This window comes from Curcuma longa, chromosome 11 (genome assembly GCF_044706935.1).
Source record: "Curcuma longa cultivar G26 ecotype Majalengka, Jawa Barat chromosome 11, ITB_CL_G26_1.1, whole genome shotgun sequence".
Taxonomy (NCBI): domain Eukaryota; kingdom Viridiplantae; phylum Streptophyta; class Magnoliopsida; order Zingiberales; family Zingiberaceae; genus Curcuma; species Curcuma longa.
The window spans coordinates 16,682,123-16,698,506 of record NC_133871.1 but is presented as its reverse complement, the minus strand read 5'-3'; the positions used below and the strand labels follow the sequence as shown (position 1 = coordinate 16,698,506).

General features: G+C 35.8%; 1 protein-coding gene across 5 annotated transcripts; it reads left to right on the top strand.

The window, feature by feature from the left end:
* Positions 1 to 531: 531 nt before the first annotated feature.
* On the top strand, positions 532 to 16,314 carry LOC141838628 (uncharacterized). Of its 5 annotated transcripts, none has more exons than XR_012602650.1 (10): positions 532 to 755; positions 1,221 to 2,841; positions 5,060 to 5,144; positions 8,335 to 8,446; positions 9,982 to 10,094; positions 10,945 to 11,042; positions 11,222 to 11,297; positions 13,369 to 13,443; positions 15,004 to 15,066; positions 15,864 to 15,950. XR_012602650.1 is itself a non-coding variant. In XM_074726159.1 (10 exons), exons 2-10 carry the CDS (start codon positions 1,276 to 1,278, stop codon positions 15,997 to 15,999), a joined length of 2,325 nt encoding a protein of 774 aa, XP_074582260.1. In that variant the 5' UTR covers positions 536 to 755; positions 1,221 to 1,275; the 3' UTR covers positions 16,000 to 16,314. The 5 variants fall into 5 exon arrangements, 1 of the variants encoding a protein (XP_074582260.1); XR_012602649.1 differs by having other exon boundaries at positions 533 to 755; positions 11,222 to 11,293; XR_012602648.1 differs by having other exon boundaries at positions 533 to 755; positions 11,217 to 11,297.
* Positions 16,315 to 16,384: the final 70 nt, after the last annotated feature.

Here is a 16,384-nt window from a genome sequence, read left to right as displayed (position 1 = left end):
CCCGCTTCAGCGATAGCTCTCTCTCTCTGTGTTAACGTGGGTTTACAGTACTCGTGCTCGTCTCGGGGCACGCCGTGAAGGTCTTCTGCATCTCTTCTCGTGATTCAACTGTAGCCTATACCATTACCCGGGTACCTGCAGCCTATGCTGTCTGGAAACTTGGAGACGGAAAACGGAAAACATGGAAACGGAAACGGAAAACGGTAATAGTTAAAGTTTTCGATTTTTGGAAACGTCAAAGACCTACAGTGTCGAAGACCTAAAATTAAATAGCCTTAACTTTAATTTAGGAAGGATTAATTAAATAGGATGGAGTTTGATCAATCAAATCATAATTCATTTAGGATTAAGAGGTTTAGTGGGTTTTATTGGTAGTGGATGGATTAATGAATTAACTGTTTAAACTCCAACCCAAATTAATTAATAAAGCTACGTAACCTAACTTCTTCTCCCGACTCCCAATAGCGATTCTCGCCGCCAGCCTCCCCTGTTCCGCTGACGCACGCACGCGCGACTGCCGTCGACACCGGAGTAGGAACCAAGGAAGCGCCGTCCCCTCTTCTCTTCTTCTTTCCTTCCTCACGTTCCTCCTCTGCCCTCGCTGTGATCGCCACCGCCGCCCTGTTCGCTGCCGCCTTCGACGTCGATCGCCACCGCCTCAAAGAGTCGATCGACGCCGCTTACTGCTTCCGACCGCACACGGCATCGCCGGATCGGAGAGCTCGTGAGGAGGCTTGATTGGGCTTCAATTTGAGGTAAGTGTTGGATTTTGGTTTAGGTTTGTTTAGCCCTGTTCTTCCTCCTCTCGATGCGCCGGTGTCTGCTCTTCTCACCAAGCCACTGGAGAAGCCAGGGGTTGGCTGTGATGAAAACCTCTGCGGTTGCGGCGCCTGGTCCCCCATTGGCCGTTTCTTGTAAGTTTCCACGGATGGAACGTTTCCCACCGTTTCGGAAACGGGGACGGCAGTCAAAATGCCGTTTCCAGACAGCATAGCCTGCAGCAAAACACTTTTCCTTGAACCCTAATTTGGAAATCTAGACCTTCAATTGCCGATCTCCGTTGCCGCCTCCTACTCCTGGCGCGCGTGAATTCTGTTTTATTTTAAATCGTTTTCTCTTTGTATTTGCGTATTTGTGTGATGATCTCTGCGTCCATTACAAATTTACTTTATTATAATTTGATCTAAGTTTATTTACTTTGTTTTTTTTTTAAATAATAGGGCCTATCTAGCTTGAGGGAGGAGATAAATTGTTCGATCTAACCGAGCAGGAGCAATGAGTGAAGACGAGAAGAAGAAATATAAGAAGAAAAAGCAACCGGAAGATAATGGGAAGATGGATGGCATGGGCAGCGGTATTGTGGAAAAGGGTCCAGGCGCGTCCTTGGTGGAAAATCAAGTAGCATTGAAGAAGAATAAGAAGAAGAAAAGTAGGAATTTCGAGATAGAGGAAGGCTTATGTGATATTGTGGAAGAGGAACAAATGAGTGAACACGTGGAGAAATATAAGAAGAAAAAGCAACCGGAAGATAACGGCAAGATGGATGTCATGAGCAGTGGTATTGTGGAAGACGGTTCAAGCGGCTCTTTGGTGGAAAATCAAGTAGCATTGAAGAAGCATAAGAAGACGAAGACTAAGAGTCTCATGAATGAGGAAGGTCGAGGGATTTCTAGTGGTAAATTTGCGACAGATGTGGAAAAGGATGTGGAAAAGGCAGAAATAGAACAGCATGGTAGTCAAGATGGCAAGAAGAAGAGAAGGAAAGCTAGAGATGGTGATGGAGGAGGCAGTGAGGCACCAAAAGGAGAGGAAAATAGGGAGAGGAAGCAGGGAGATGATGGTTTAGTGAACCTGACGGTTGATGCCAATATGAAAAAGAGAAGGAAAGACAGAGATGGTGATGGAGGAGGCAGTGAGGCACCAAAGGCAGAGGAAAATAGGAAGAGGAAGCAGAGAGATGGTGATTTAGTCAACATGGCTGTTGATACCAATATGAAAAAGAGAAAGAAGGATAATGTATTGAAAGTCAGTGCCCTTTCTACAGGGCCTACTGCAGGTGAAGCTTCTGGGGATAAAAACAGAGAAGGTGGCAAGGTTGCTGCTGATGATAACAATATTGTTTGTGACAGTGGTAGAAACAATATGGAAAATGTGAAGGCAAGAAGGAAAAAGAATGACAAGAAACTTGAGAATCATAAGCATCTTGTGCTTGAAATCCGTGATGTTGAAAGAGCAATGGTTGCAGAAAATGAAGCCTCAACAAACCCTGATAGGCTTCATATTTCAGTGGATAAAGCAAAAAGGAAAGTGAAAAGGGCACATGATGCCTGTGAATTTAAAGTGGATTCACATGAGACTTGTACAAATGGGAACCAATCATTGGGCATCGAAGTTAGGAAGGCAACTCAAGAAATCAGTGAAATGCCATCTGCAACAACAATACTTAACAAGAAGAGAAAGAAGAGCAAGAAGGATCAAAATTCAGAGAATCAAGAAGCAGAAAACCATTCTGAAAACACACTGAAGAACAAGGACAAGCTAAGAAAACCCATTCAAGCTGCAGAAGCTGAAGGAAATAAGGACACATCAAGCGTGAGGAAGGAGAAGGCAACAGACGACTCAGAGGTCTGTAGCTCAAAGAACAAGAAGTGCTTTAAGGATGGCTCAGATGTTTCTTCCCTAAAGAAAAAGAAAGTAAGTTTTTCAAGTGAAGTTGAGGTGTTTCCCAATGGGACTGGTTCTTACAATGAAGAAAATGCTGAAATACCTTTAATCCAAGGCAAACGCTTCAGTAAAGAAGAAGACCAGAAGATACTTGAAGCAATAGATGAATACATTAAGGTTAGTTTATCAACTATTCTACAAAAAAAGCTTGAATTGGTAATTGTTATTTCCTTGATGGTTCACTATAGGTGTTGTTATATGGAAGATATATTGGAAGGATTCAGATATAGAAGAATGCACTGGAAACACAAATTAGAAAAATGAAATGAAGAGATAATCTTTTCCTTTTCTTAATACTAGGTCAAAGATAGACAGCGGAAACGAAAACTAATAGGCAAATTATATTTCTAATCTTCACTCTCTCTTATATTGGAAGGATTCAGATGTAGAAGGATGGATTGGAAACACAAATCAGAAAAAGGAAATGAAGGGATAATCTTTTCCTTTTATCAATACTAGGTCAAAGATAGATAGTGGAATCGAAAACTGATTGTCAAATTATATTTCTAATCTTCACTCTCTCATTTGTCCTTCATATTAAACATTAAAAATAAAACAAGCTAGAATTCCATTTTGTTCATCCTTCCAATGTATGCCATTCTTTTTATCTTCTTATCCGTATTGAAAATTTTATTTTATTTTCCCTTTCTCATTGCATCCTTCCATATATATACACATTGAAAGTATGTTTTAGATTTATATTTTTTCTTATTGTCTAAATACATGCTTGGTTTGAATGCCCTGCCTTATTGCCATCTGTATGCAAGAATGTTTTACTTTCTGGAATCTGGATAACATGCCGTCTTGATAGTAAATTTACTCTTCCTTGATACTGCAGGTCAACATATCCTATGATGATCATTAAAATCTCAAATTGTTAGGAAAAGTGAAAAGGCAATGAAATTTGATGATGAGATGTAGTCTTGTCACACATCAGTACCTGGAAAGGTCACAATATTGCCAAGTCTTTTTTAGCCATTTTCATGGAACTTGCAGATGATATGTGCAGGCTATAAGGATCCTTATTTAATTAAACTGGTCAGCCTTTAAGGCATACACTTTGAATTATAGTTATTTAGAAAAAACCAGTCTAGCCAGTCAGATGGAACTGCTGGGGACCAGAATTGTTTTTGGTTTGCTGCAATTTTCAAAAAACAAATCACTTTATTCAACTGACCCATAAAATTACAATAAAGATAGAATGAGTCCATTGGTTAAATCAATATTTTATTATTATCAGTTTTATCTTAGGCACAAAAGCCTATATTGGCACAATTTATTTCATTATTTTTTTCTCTTGGGAATAAAATCCTATATATAGACATAATTATAAGACATTCAAGTTTGTGATGATTATGAATCAAATTATATTTTGGCATCCCTGGACTATTCCCTTTTCACCTTTTCTCTTATGCAGTGGTTGCCCTGTGAAACATGCGTCCCCCCCTCCCTTTTTTTTTTTTTTTTTTTTTTTTGTTAATCCAGGTATCCAGATATTTTGTGAATCATGCGTCCTGGCATTGTATCAAATGATGAATTGAGGATATCAATTGCTGGTCAGGCTGTCACTGTACTGTTACCAATCTGTGTGTCATGTTTTGGCCATGAATTCATATTGGCCAACACTCTGACACTCAGAGGGAGCATGAGTAGAAGAGGGAAGAGGAGGCATGGGGAGTGGCGGAGAAGAGAAAGAGCAAGGTAGGAAAATTGATAGCAGGACTGGGCAACTGAGGGGCAAAACCCAGAAAATTGGAGGGGAAAAAGTGAAGAAAATAAATAAGATGAGTGCAAAACATTTGAAAGGCATAAACAAATTGTGTAGAATAAAAAAGAAAGGATAAAGGATAAAGAAAGGGTGAAGAAAGGCTAATGCTTAACATAAAAATAAAGGGGAGAGGTGGGAACAAACAAAGCAGAGACAGGTGTAAGCAAATTGGGTAAACTGAAATTCTGGATATTTATTATTTTTGACTAGTACTTGACTCCTCTATGTTGTGGCAATTAGTCAGGCTTGTATGTAGGCATACATGGTATGGTACAATATTGTTTGTGTTAGACCATCGTTGAAATGCCCTTACTGTTGTAAACTCTGAAGTTGCATCTTTCACAAGAAGATGGCAGAAATCCTTTAGCACGTCAGATGCAACACGAAATTTGAAACAAAAATTTCTAGTTGGTTATTGGAGTTAGATTAATTTAGTTTTTAGTTCTTAGTGTCAGATGATCATTTTATGTTTCAAATCTAATGTAGTACATCATTAACTTTTACTCTCTCTCATTTTTTTCTCTTTTCCTTCTGCCTCATGCAACATGTGATGTTTTTATCTTTCAGGCACATCAGTTAGGGTCGGAGGGTGTGCATAAGATTCTCCACTGTCAAGAATATCCAGAAGTCAGATCATGTTGGAGCGTAATTAGTAGGCATCATTTTCATAAACTTATTCTGAACTTGCATATTCACTAGTCAAGTTTTATTGAAAAATATTACTTAGTTTTATTAAAAGTTATATCATCTCCATTCTAAATATTTGTATATTGATTTTGTTGCATATTCATATAATTTTTCATTTGTGTACTATTTTTAATAGATAATCAGAGATTTCTTTCCTTTTCATCTACACAAAAAACTATCTGAGCTTTCATATTTTCAAAGCTACAACCTGTGATGAACATATTTTTGAGATTCAAGAAGTTTGATTGGAAATAATTAGTTGTTATTTATTTGCCCACTTACATTATATCCTAATATTACCTAATACTAATAAACTAAAGTTGACAACTTATGTGATGTAGGGTTTAATCATATTATCATTTTAAATTATTAATATAAAGCTATTATGAATATGTTCAATAATTAGAAATGAATCAACTTTAAGAGTTTCAAAATTGATGGATATACTATTCAATAAGAAGATGTAGACAAAGATATTCAAGGCTTTAAAAGGCATATGCATGTAGATGATATGCATTCCTATCTGCTAAATAAAATGACTAATACGTACAAAACTACGTTAATCAACTTATCCAATTCATAATTTAATGGAGAAAAAAATATACATATTCATTTTACAATGTAAAACACTATATGTATAATATCGTGTTGCATTAAATGGTGTTATAGCTAAATTGCTATTCAGTTTAATACTTTCACTCCCTTTCTCTCCTCTCATTCTCTATCATAAACTTCAATGATTGCAGCTTTGCACACGAGAATAACACCATAGCCTTTTTGCTCCAACCATACTAGTTCAAATGAACTATAGTCTACTTGTGAGGTCTGTTGAGAGGAGTCGCGCAACTCTTCGCTTGTGGTCTGTTCTCACTTTTGTTTTAAGATCAAGAGTAGGTAAGCTTCCCCATAGTCATTGTTGCACAGAACACATTCCCTTTGTGGTGCCTTAGGTGCCTATCTTTGCCAACTATAGTGGTAACTTTACATGGTGTTTGGGTGTTCTTACCACCATAATGGTTGTGTCCCTCTTGCATCACTATTGCACTCTTACCACCATAATGGTTGTGTCCCTCTTGCATCACTATTGCACTCTTACCACCATAATGGTTGTCAGTGACAACCACAACATCTCGATGCTGGCTCTCTGTGGAGGTCGTGTGAGATCAAGGAGAACACTATTGATCTCCCTCTTTTGGTGTTAACCTTTGCTTGCACAACTTACCTCTCCTTATTTTTTTTTTAAGAGTAGATATTGGGGTATTAATTGATAGAATTGGTGCGAGCTAGAGGGGGGGAGTGAATAGTTCTTTAATTTGTGTTGACTTGATTTGAATGCACAGTGGAAACTTGACAAATAAAAACCGACGCCACAAACACAACATCGATATTATACTTGGTTAACAACCTCCTAAGATTGCTACTCCAAGGCCTAGTCCTAGCGATCTACCATCATGAGTAATCTTCTCCTTCTCGGATACCTTCCAAAGATAGAGAAGTCTTTTACAAGCTGTTCTTACAAACAATACAACAACAAAGCGAAGATACAAAGACAATTGAAAGAAAAACATTTTACAAGTGAGAACTTTGCTTTGGACATTTCTTTAATGTTTTAGATTGATAGGAAATGCAGCAGCACTTCGTTTTCAACCTCTCAATAATCGACATCTTCAAATCTGCTTGTAACCCTCTTGTTGTTGTTGGGCTGATTTTCATCTAGCAATCGATTGTCATATGCCTTCAATTGACTATTCCGTCGAATCCGACCCTTGTACCTACAAAACAACTCTTACCAATCCGGTTTGACCACCATCAATCCACTACTAAACCTCATCAATTGACTGCTACGTCAACAGTAGAAACCTGCAGTCGATTCCAACACCTTCTATATGCATGAACAGTGATAACAATCGATTGCTTAACCTTAGTAGTCAATTGCTAGTGAACAATCGAGTTGAAAGATCGATTTTCAAAAATTTTATTTGCTACAGTAACCTAACAGTCAACTGTTTACATTCATCAAACGATTGTATTGTTTATTATAGTAGCAAACCTTGAAGTTAATGTAGTGAATCTTAAAAACACCTCAAACTCACATTTGGGGGTTTAGAATCCATCAGTCCATTGATATACCCTATCAATCGACTAATTCTCATGTTTCAGCCTTACTTAGTCTGAATTCTCATCTTGTTTGATATCCGGTTGACCTCAACCTGTTAGCACTTCCTTTGCTCAATATTTGGTCAACCTTGATCCATCGAGATTTTTCTGTTGCCTAACATCCGGTCAACCTTGATCTATCGGGTCTTTGTCATTTGTCAAACATCCGATCTTCCTTGATCTTTTGGACTTCTCATCTCATGTCTAACATTTGGTCAACCATACCCGATTAGGTCTTCCCTCATTGCTAAGTGTTCGGTCTTTTATAATCCACTTGGACTTCTCGTCTCATATCAACTCCCAATTGAACTTACAACCGCCTGTTGAACTTCTGACCGCCAAGTGTCTGGTCAACCGTGACCCATTTGGACTTCTCATCTCATACCAAATTCTTGTTGGGCTTCCGATTGTCAAGTGTCCAATCAACCATTGATCCATTTAGACTTCTCCACTGTTAAGTATCTGGCCATCCTTGACCTACTTGATGTCTCACTCAACCCACTATCATATTGCTCAAATATTGAAACTCAATATGTCCGCTCGAATTTTGTCAACTAAGTTTGGTCAACCTTGACCAAAGGTTGATTGCATCAACATTAATCTATGTCTATGCAATCCTATCTTTTCAAACTTCAAATTTATGGTATCTTCGGTTTGAACGGGAGCTAAAGAAGGAAGAATGTTAAGGTCCAACATCAACTACGACATCAATTTATCAAAGCTACCAATCTTTGTGCAAGTGCTATGTTTTATTTGTTGGGTTTTACTATTTTGTGTTATAAGTTGAACATTGATAGTTACATATAGTGTTTTAGGATATATAGAGTTTAATTGTATTATGTTGAAGTCATGCATGTGGATGTGATTCTTTAGTTTTCCACTTAATAGAATTGGCCTGTTATTCTCATAGTAATATCAGCTAACTATTTCCTCAAATCGGCGTTTAAGTTGCTTAGCTTATCCAGGTGATTAATTGCCTGCCATTTATATTACTGCAGAAGCTTGTTTGCCAAATCGACATCATAGGGCTATATATTCTCGAGCACATGTTCTACTTGAAAGGGGTAACAAGAGCAAGTGGGAACCAGAAGAATGTGAAACACTTTTGAGGTAATTTACAATTTGTGTTGAATTGTTTGTCCCGTGATATATGTACCCAGTTTGGAATCTGCTTTTGAGCTAGGTTTTTCCCCTGTCAAAATAAGACAATACTGTGTGTTGGGTGTTGGTTTTGGTGTGGGTAGCTGTGTCCGATAGCAGAGGAGGAGGAGAAGAGTGAAAGAGCAAATAAGGAAAGTTTTACTGACACGCTAGAGATTCATTCCACCTCACTCCGCCTCAATTGTCTTTAATGTGAGTTGCAAAAGCTTCACCTATTTGCATCGCCTTGATAATGAACAACCAACCATGTTGCCTACCCTCAATTGCCTTCAATGCAAATCGCAAAAGCTTTCCTGACTCATGTTGCCCTGATCATGAATAACTGTTTTTATTTGGAGAGCTGAGTAACTGTTTTTATCCTTGCAAGGAAGCTGCTTTAACTTGATTTTGTGAGTGCATTGCAAAATCTAAAGAAGCTGCATACATATTAGGCTTTCATAAGTTATCATGGTTACAATGATTTTCAGGATAATTTAAGTGTTTGACAATGTAGATGCATGTTGGTTTGTCTAGGTTGTCAAGTTGGACTTGCATCATATGTTTTAAGTGTCATGAATTGGTAGGAGTCATCCCACTCAAAGTTGAATTTGGGGATAATTTAAGTGTTTGACAATGTAAATGCATGTTGGTTGGTCCAGGTTTCATGTTGGACATGTTTTGTGTGCCAAGTGTTATGCATAAATGATTAAATGAATTGGTAGAATTCATCCTACTGAAAGATGAATTATGTGATATTTTGTGTTTGACAATGTTGATGCATGTTGGTTGGTCCAGGTTGTCAAGTTGGACATGTATCATATGTTTAAGTGTCATGCATAACTGATTAAATGAATTGGTAGAATTCATCCTACTCAAAAATGAATTTCGGGATAATTTAAGTTTTTGACAATGTAGATGCATGTTGGTTGGTCTAGGTTGTCAAAATTTGGACATGCATCATATGTTTAAGTGTCATTCAGAAATGGTTAAATGAATTGGTAGAATTCATTCTGCTCAAAGATGAAGCAAGTGATTGTTCTTGTAGACAAACCGTTTAATCAAGTTTGTGATATAGCATTCTTCTTTATTCTTAGCCTTGGTTTTATAGTATCTGGCTTCTTTTTGTTGACTAAATTTATGATCTATGGTGTTATATCTTACAGATTTTTTGTTACATATACATCAGATAAATACCATTATTGGAATGAGTAGCTTGTTTTCATAATTTTGTCATATGAACTGATTACTCCTAGATATAAATGAGCAAATTATCATCTTCTTTTGATTGGTATCCTGGTCTAATCTGGAGTAACAAAAAGAGGTTGATGTGCTATTTACCATGCTTTTCCAAGTTGTGGATATTATAAATTGTGGATACTGCATATTTTGCAAGGCACTGCCACTACACAATTTGTTCCATGTGATAACAAATTCTCTGACCATATTGATGGCATTATTGATAACATGTCATTTTTTGTTTTATCATTTAGTGTTTACGCCTGTAGGTTATATTCAATACATGGGCCAAAATGGAAAAAAATAGCACGCGAATTTGGGAGACATCGGATACATGTTAAAGATACTTGGCGAGCTATCAGATCACCATATTATAGAAAAGGTTTACTTTCTATTATCACTGATTTCTGGACACTTGCTGCTTTATATAGCATTTGGAAGATGATGTTTGGAACTCTTGTTTCTATTCAACTCCTAAGCTGAATTCTAGCATGTTTTTTTTTACCCTATCACACAATTTTGATATTCGGTTTCTTTAAATGTGAAACTACTAAAATTATATGCTTGTTTAGTGTATCATTGGGTGGAGATGCTTGTGTACATATATGGATACTTGCATGTGATAAAAAAACTCAAACTGCTCGGCCCTTGAACAACGACAACAACCAAACCTTTATCCAACAAGTGAGGTTGGTTATATGAATCCTCTTACGTCATCGGACTCGATCCCCTACTTATCTTTATCTATATTTAAATTAATTGCATCCTAGTTTGTTGTTACTAATCAATTCTTCTTTGGCCTCCATCTTCCTCTATTAATGTGTGTATTTGTCATGGCCTTACATTGTCTAACTATGACATTTATTGAATACTTAAGTACATATCAATATCATCTTAAATGCATCCCTTGTAATGTTCCTTCGACTTTTCCTCCTTTTTCTTTCTCATTTTCATTCGTAACCAAAAGAAGAAAAAAAAAAGCTTCACTCCTATCTTTCTCTATTTCTTCCATCACTTATGCTTTGCAATCAGCTAAAAACAGCCTCAATCTCTAAAGAAACAGAAATGAATTAATGTTGTGCACTTAACTAGTTTCCTTTCCTAGACGCTTTTCATAGATTGTGTTGGCTAATGCTCTATGGTAGAATTTGTCTGTATGCTATATTTGTTCATTTCATATAAAGAATAAGATCTTGACGAATCCAACCAATTTGTTGCTTCTCTTGGTACAGGAACCTGGTCACAGGAAGAATATCAGACTCTATTTGATCTAGTAAACATGGATTTACGATTGAAAGTTTTTGAAGAGAAAAGTGCTAAGAATTACATGGTTGGCTCCCATTCATTACCCACATTTGCTGTTGTTTTTGTTTTCCAAGGATGCTATGTTTCTGGCTTGTGGATCATGTTTTTTTTTTAAATATTTAGTTGTCTATCGTCATTTAATTAAAGCAATTTCTATGTTATTTTTTCCAATCTTAATGATCCATTTCCTTTTTGGTAGCTTAGAGACAATATATCTTGGGATGTAATCAGTCAGAAGTTGGTCACACGATTTCCTGCTGTTTGCTGTATGAAGTGGTTGGTAATTTCTTAATTAGTTTGATATTCCTTGATTACTTTCTTAGACAAATTATTGCATTCTTACTTTTTACTAATTTTAGTGACATACCAAATCTGTATCAATAATCATCTGGTACTGTGATATTCATCAGCCAGATTCTAGGTCTGCGTTAACCATCATCTGGTACTGCACTGCCCATCAGTCACAAGCTTAGCCTATATTAACCAGCATCTGGTGTTGCACTGTGTACTGCTGGTCACCAGTTTTTAGAATATGGTCTATACCTACTTATCACTTAACAAAATACATCCTAAGCTCTTTTCAATCACTGAGAAGCAACATCAATGAGGTCTTGAAAAAAGTACGATTTACGAATTCATTATCTATGAAATGCTGTATGAACAGTATTAACACTAGCACATGCTTCATAAAAGTCTTGTGAGTTCACAACAACTTTTTGCTATGATATGATTAGACAACAATGTACCAATCTTGTTTTCTATTATTCCAATTAACAAGAAGAAGTGCAAAAAGACAATATCCTACTTGCGACAAGTGCAACAATAACAAGTCTAAAGTCGAGTTACTTTTGAGTTGACTCCAATAGGGTATAGTGAAGGATGAGGACATAAAAGAGCCATAGAAGAGGTATTCTCATTAACCTTTTAATCAAGCTTTAGGCGACCAACTTAGGTTAGGAAATTTAAGTAGGCCGGAGGAGTATAAAAATTTAAATTTCAAAAGTAGAACATACATTAAATGCGATGTAAAATGGAAAAGCGGTTGGACGTATTGAATGAAGTCATTCAACCTAAGTGTGTAGAGAAGTAGGGTATTAAATGACTTACGAAGTCATTTAACCTAATATTGAAAACGAAGAAAATACTTGATCAGTGGAGGATAAATACTTTAGTCCCTTGTATAAAAATCAAGAAAATGTACAAAATTGTGTGAATTGTAGGGGTATTAAACTAATGAATCATACCTTTAAAAAAGAGTGATAAAAAATATATATTAAGAAAGGAGACTAAGATGACCAAAAATCAATTTGGATTTATGCTTGAAAGGTCGACGATAGAAGCTAAAAGTATCAGAAAAAGAAGCAATGCTTACACATGATATTCATTACTTTTGAAAAAGTTTATGTGAATGTTGTTTACATATGATATTGTTTTAGTCGATAAGACACGTGAAGGAGTAAATGTTAAGTTCAAATCTTGGCGGAGTAAAAGGTTTTAGACTTATTAGAGTCAAGAAAGAATATATGAAATTTAAATTTAGTAGTATTAGACATAGGAAGTCAATTCTTAAGATAACAAATGATGAGGTATATTGAGAGTTTTAAGTATCTAGGATACTTTTTGTAAAAGGATAAAGGGATTGATAGAGATGTTTTACATATGATATAAGTAGGATGGTTGAAATGGAGGAGGGCGTCAGGTGTGCTTTGTGATCGTATAGTACCTCTAAAGGATAAAAGAAAGTTTTACAAAACAGTGGTTAGATATGTTATGTTATATGTAGCTAAATGTTAGGCTATGAATCGAGCACATGAGTAGAAAATGAGAGTCGTAGATATGAAGATGTTAAAGTGGATGTGCAGACATATAAAGATGAATATGATAAAAGATGAAAATATTAGAGAAAAAGTCGGAATTGCGACGATTCATGGAAAATTTTGAGAGATGTGTTTAACATGGTATGAACATGCACTTTGGTGACTAATAAATGCCCTAACTAGGCGATGTGAGACTGACATATGTATATTAATTGAGGAAGAGAGAATCCAAAGAAAACTTATAGATGAGGATATAGTAGAGTATCAAGTCCAATGGCGCAGGAGGATCCATATAATCTCACATAGTCGGATAAACATTTGGTTGTTGTGGTTGTTGTTATTGCATTTTTCTAATTTTGTGGCTTCTCATCTTTATGTATTTTGTTTGCATTACTCTGCTATTTCAGAAAGATGCCTCTCCTATATCAATGTTGTCTTTTCTAGTATTTAAGAGAAACACAAATTTTATTTCCCAATTTAATGTTTCTCATCTTTACTTTGATATTTATCAATTGTGTCATGCTTCTCTTACAGGTATCAACAATTAGCATCTCCTTTGGTCAATAATAAAATATGGAATGACAAGGATGACTACCTTTTGGTGGATGCGTAAGACAATTTTGATCCATTGTTGTTGACATTGTAATTTTTTGGATAGTTTATTAGCAGCCAAGCCGGAAATCTGGTTCTTTTATTTGTCTATTCGTTGAATGTCAAATGCTAATTGCTCTATCCTAGTTGTTTGTTCCTATTCTAGCATCATCTTCTCATTTCTGATTCAGTGCCAGTATTTCATATCCTAACTGCAGTTTGTTAAAATCACACGGAGATCCTCAGCAGTCAGCATCTTATGTTTTCTTTTCTTGCTATCACCTTCCTTTTGCTACTCTATGAAGACATTCTTGAGCAGTCAACCTTGAATGTATAAATTTGTTCCTCAGTATCTGAATAAGAATTTACAAAATTTCAGTGACTCTAAATATAACCATATTAATTAACTAACATGCGAGAGAGCACAAACAGTAAAGTTTTTTTTTTTTCTAGTATAAGCATGTGAATAATCAGCATTGGGATTTATAGTTTGGACAGTAAACTATCTGGCCTCATTCGAAATAGGTGTTGAATATGACTAGATCTTTGATCTAGAATGTAAGAAAATAGAAGCCATATCTCTTTTTATTAATCATGTATTGTATGCTAAGTTCTTGTCAATAGTTTAAAGACAAATGTAGAATCCAAGCTAATTTGTGTTCTACTTCAATACTAGTAAACAAAAAAAATCATTTAGAATTATTATCTACCTTGCTGCCATTGTATTTAGGTGCATACTCCAAGGGGTGGGAGAAACATGGTCTGATGACGATGTGAGGTAATTATTCAAGTAGGGGGGGGGGGGGGGGGGGGGGGGGGGGGGGGGGGTAAGAAAAATATGAGAAAAGGAATATAGAAAATTTAAAAAAAATAAATCATTAAGTTGATGAGAATCTAAAATTCTGGTAAGAATGAACTTTGAAGGTGGAACTTGGAATTACAATGAGATAAAACTTAGCTGTTTGGTATTATGGGCTTAATGCTAATAACTTCTCTCTGTTTCTGGAGATATTCAATTGGAATGGTGTGTTGTTTTGTTGTTTTTTGCTTATCCATATCGAAGTATCACATTACTCGTCTGAGCGTGAACATGTGTTGGTATTGGACCAAGATTTTAAGCATGCTTGGATCTTGATCTGGAAAAGTTCTGCTACAGAAAAATCATTAATTTTGGCATTAAGAATCAGCAAAAAAAAATGTTTAGACATAAATCATTGCAATATCATGCCCAAGTGTTAATGATACATTGTTTAATATTGGAATCATCAAATTAAGTATTATCTCCACCTCAAAGTTCTTGAGTGTCAATGTTTTGTGAGGTCAGGGTAAACATTTTTTATTCAAGAGGTGCTGCTTCAAGTCAGTAGTATCTTTGATTTGTTTGTTTTTCATTTTTGTAGCAGTTTTATTGTCCCGTAGGTTTTATTTCCTCTCTATTCTCAATTTCTACGTACCAAAATTGATTTCAGAGCCTAATATAGGTGGTTTTGTATCTTGTCTTCCTTTCGTTGCTGATGTGACGTTTTGCGTGAAACTGCTAAGATATGCATTGTCATCATTGTCAACATGGGTTTGCAGGCTAAGGAATTTAGATGCTTGCTGTTACGAAGATGTTGACTGGGACAATCTTCTTGAGCACAGGTTGGTGTGCTTTCTTTATTTCTTTAAATGTGAATCTGATTATTCGCTCTTGAAATCTCTCACAGATATCCTACTGACACATTGGTTATAAAATATATTGTTATCATCTCACATGGCTTATGAAGCTATTTATCATTATAATTATTTCATATGGTAATGTAACCTTTCATTTTTTACTGACTGATGTTACTTTATCATGTTCTACGTAAAGAAGCTTTATGGTAATGTTCCATAAAATGTTAGAATATCATATGTTTATATCTAAACAGAGTGGAGTATATGTTTGCAACATATTGACACCTTACCTCAACCATAAAGTGTTCTTCAACCACGTGAATAACTTGCTTAGGGTTATAATTTTTGTTGTCGTGTCAGAACTTTAAGAGATTTTCTTTTATTGGATATGTATTGATGGAAATTAGCGGTGATACATTATTTTAATTAAGCTAGCTGCAGTATTTTAAACATGAACTATGCAGATGTTGCAAAGATACATGAACTTATGCAAGCACTCAATTAGATCCATCCGTCAAGGATAACTTCTGTTCGCTTTCATCTAATTTAATTTTTTTGTGTATCCAATTACTACATAGAATGTAGTTCATTATCAAATACATGTAACTTAACGAAATCACATATACAATTGCCAACACAAGCATGTTAGATGGATTCTATGCTAAAGATGTACTTCAATTGCAAAAATTTTGTAAATTTCTTCTTATTGTTATCATCGTGTGTCTCCTTGTGCTCAAAGGATATTCAATTATGTGTAAATTTGTTTGTTTTTTCACCTATAGACCTGGGGCTGTTTGCCGGAGGCGATGGACTGAAATGGTACGATATATCGGCATGAACAAGGTGAGGCCTTTTATGGAACAGGTGGAAGTGCTCTCCAAACGCTATTGCCCCGAGATGATTGAATATCGACAGTAAAGTGTTCCTTATGGAGCATGGTGTTTAAACAACCGGTATAACTGGGCTTCCAAATGGTTGAAACGAAACTCTCAATGGAGGTCGTGTTTTTCGTTTGTATGGATGCAAAATAGAAACAAATTTTTTGGCTCTTGCCATGACAAGATAGATGTTAACGAGAGCACTGACCCGTCTAGTTGGTTAAAAATGCTTTTGAATAGTTGCTTATGTATTAGAGTGATGTGTTGATTGACAAATTGAGAATAACAATAATTTAATCTTTTTTTTAATTTTTTTTTAAAAAAGTTATATAATCGCATGACATGATTTATAGAAGTGACTGCTTACTTTAATATGTTATAAAATAAATCTGATGCAAGTTGGCTCAGTATGATTCAACTCTATC

What these genes read in the sequence shown, in the direction of transcription:
- LOC141838628 (XM_074726159.1), top strand. Translation starts at nt 1,276, where the DNA reads ATGAGTGAAGACGAGAAGAAGAAATATAAGAAGAAAAAGCAACCGGAA. An exon ending in AAAGTGCTAAGAATTACATG is followed by an intron (nt 11,043 to 11,216) that starts GTTGGCTCCCAT and finishes CCTTTTTGGTAG; the next exon opens with CTTAGAGACAATATATCTTG. An exon ending in GCTGTTTGCTGTATGAAGTG is followed by an intron (nt 11,294 to 13,368) that starts GTTGGTAATTTC and finishes CTTCTCTTACAG; the next exon opens with GTATCAACAATTAGCATCTC.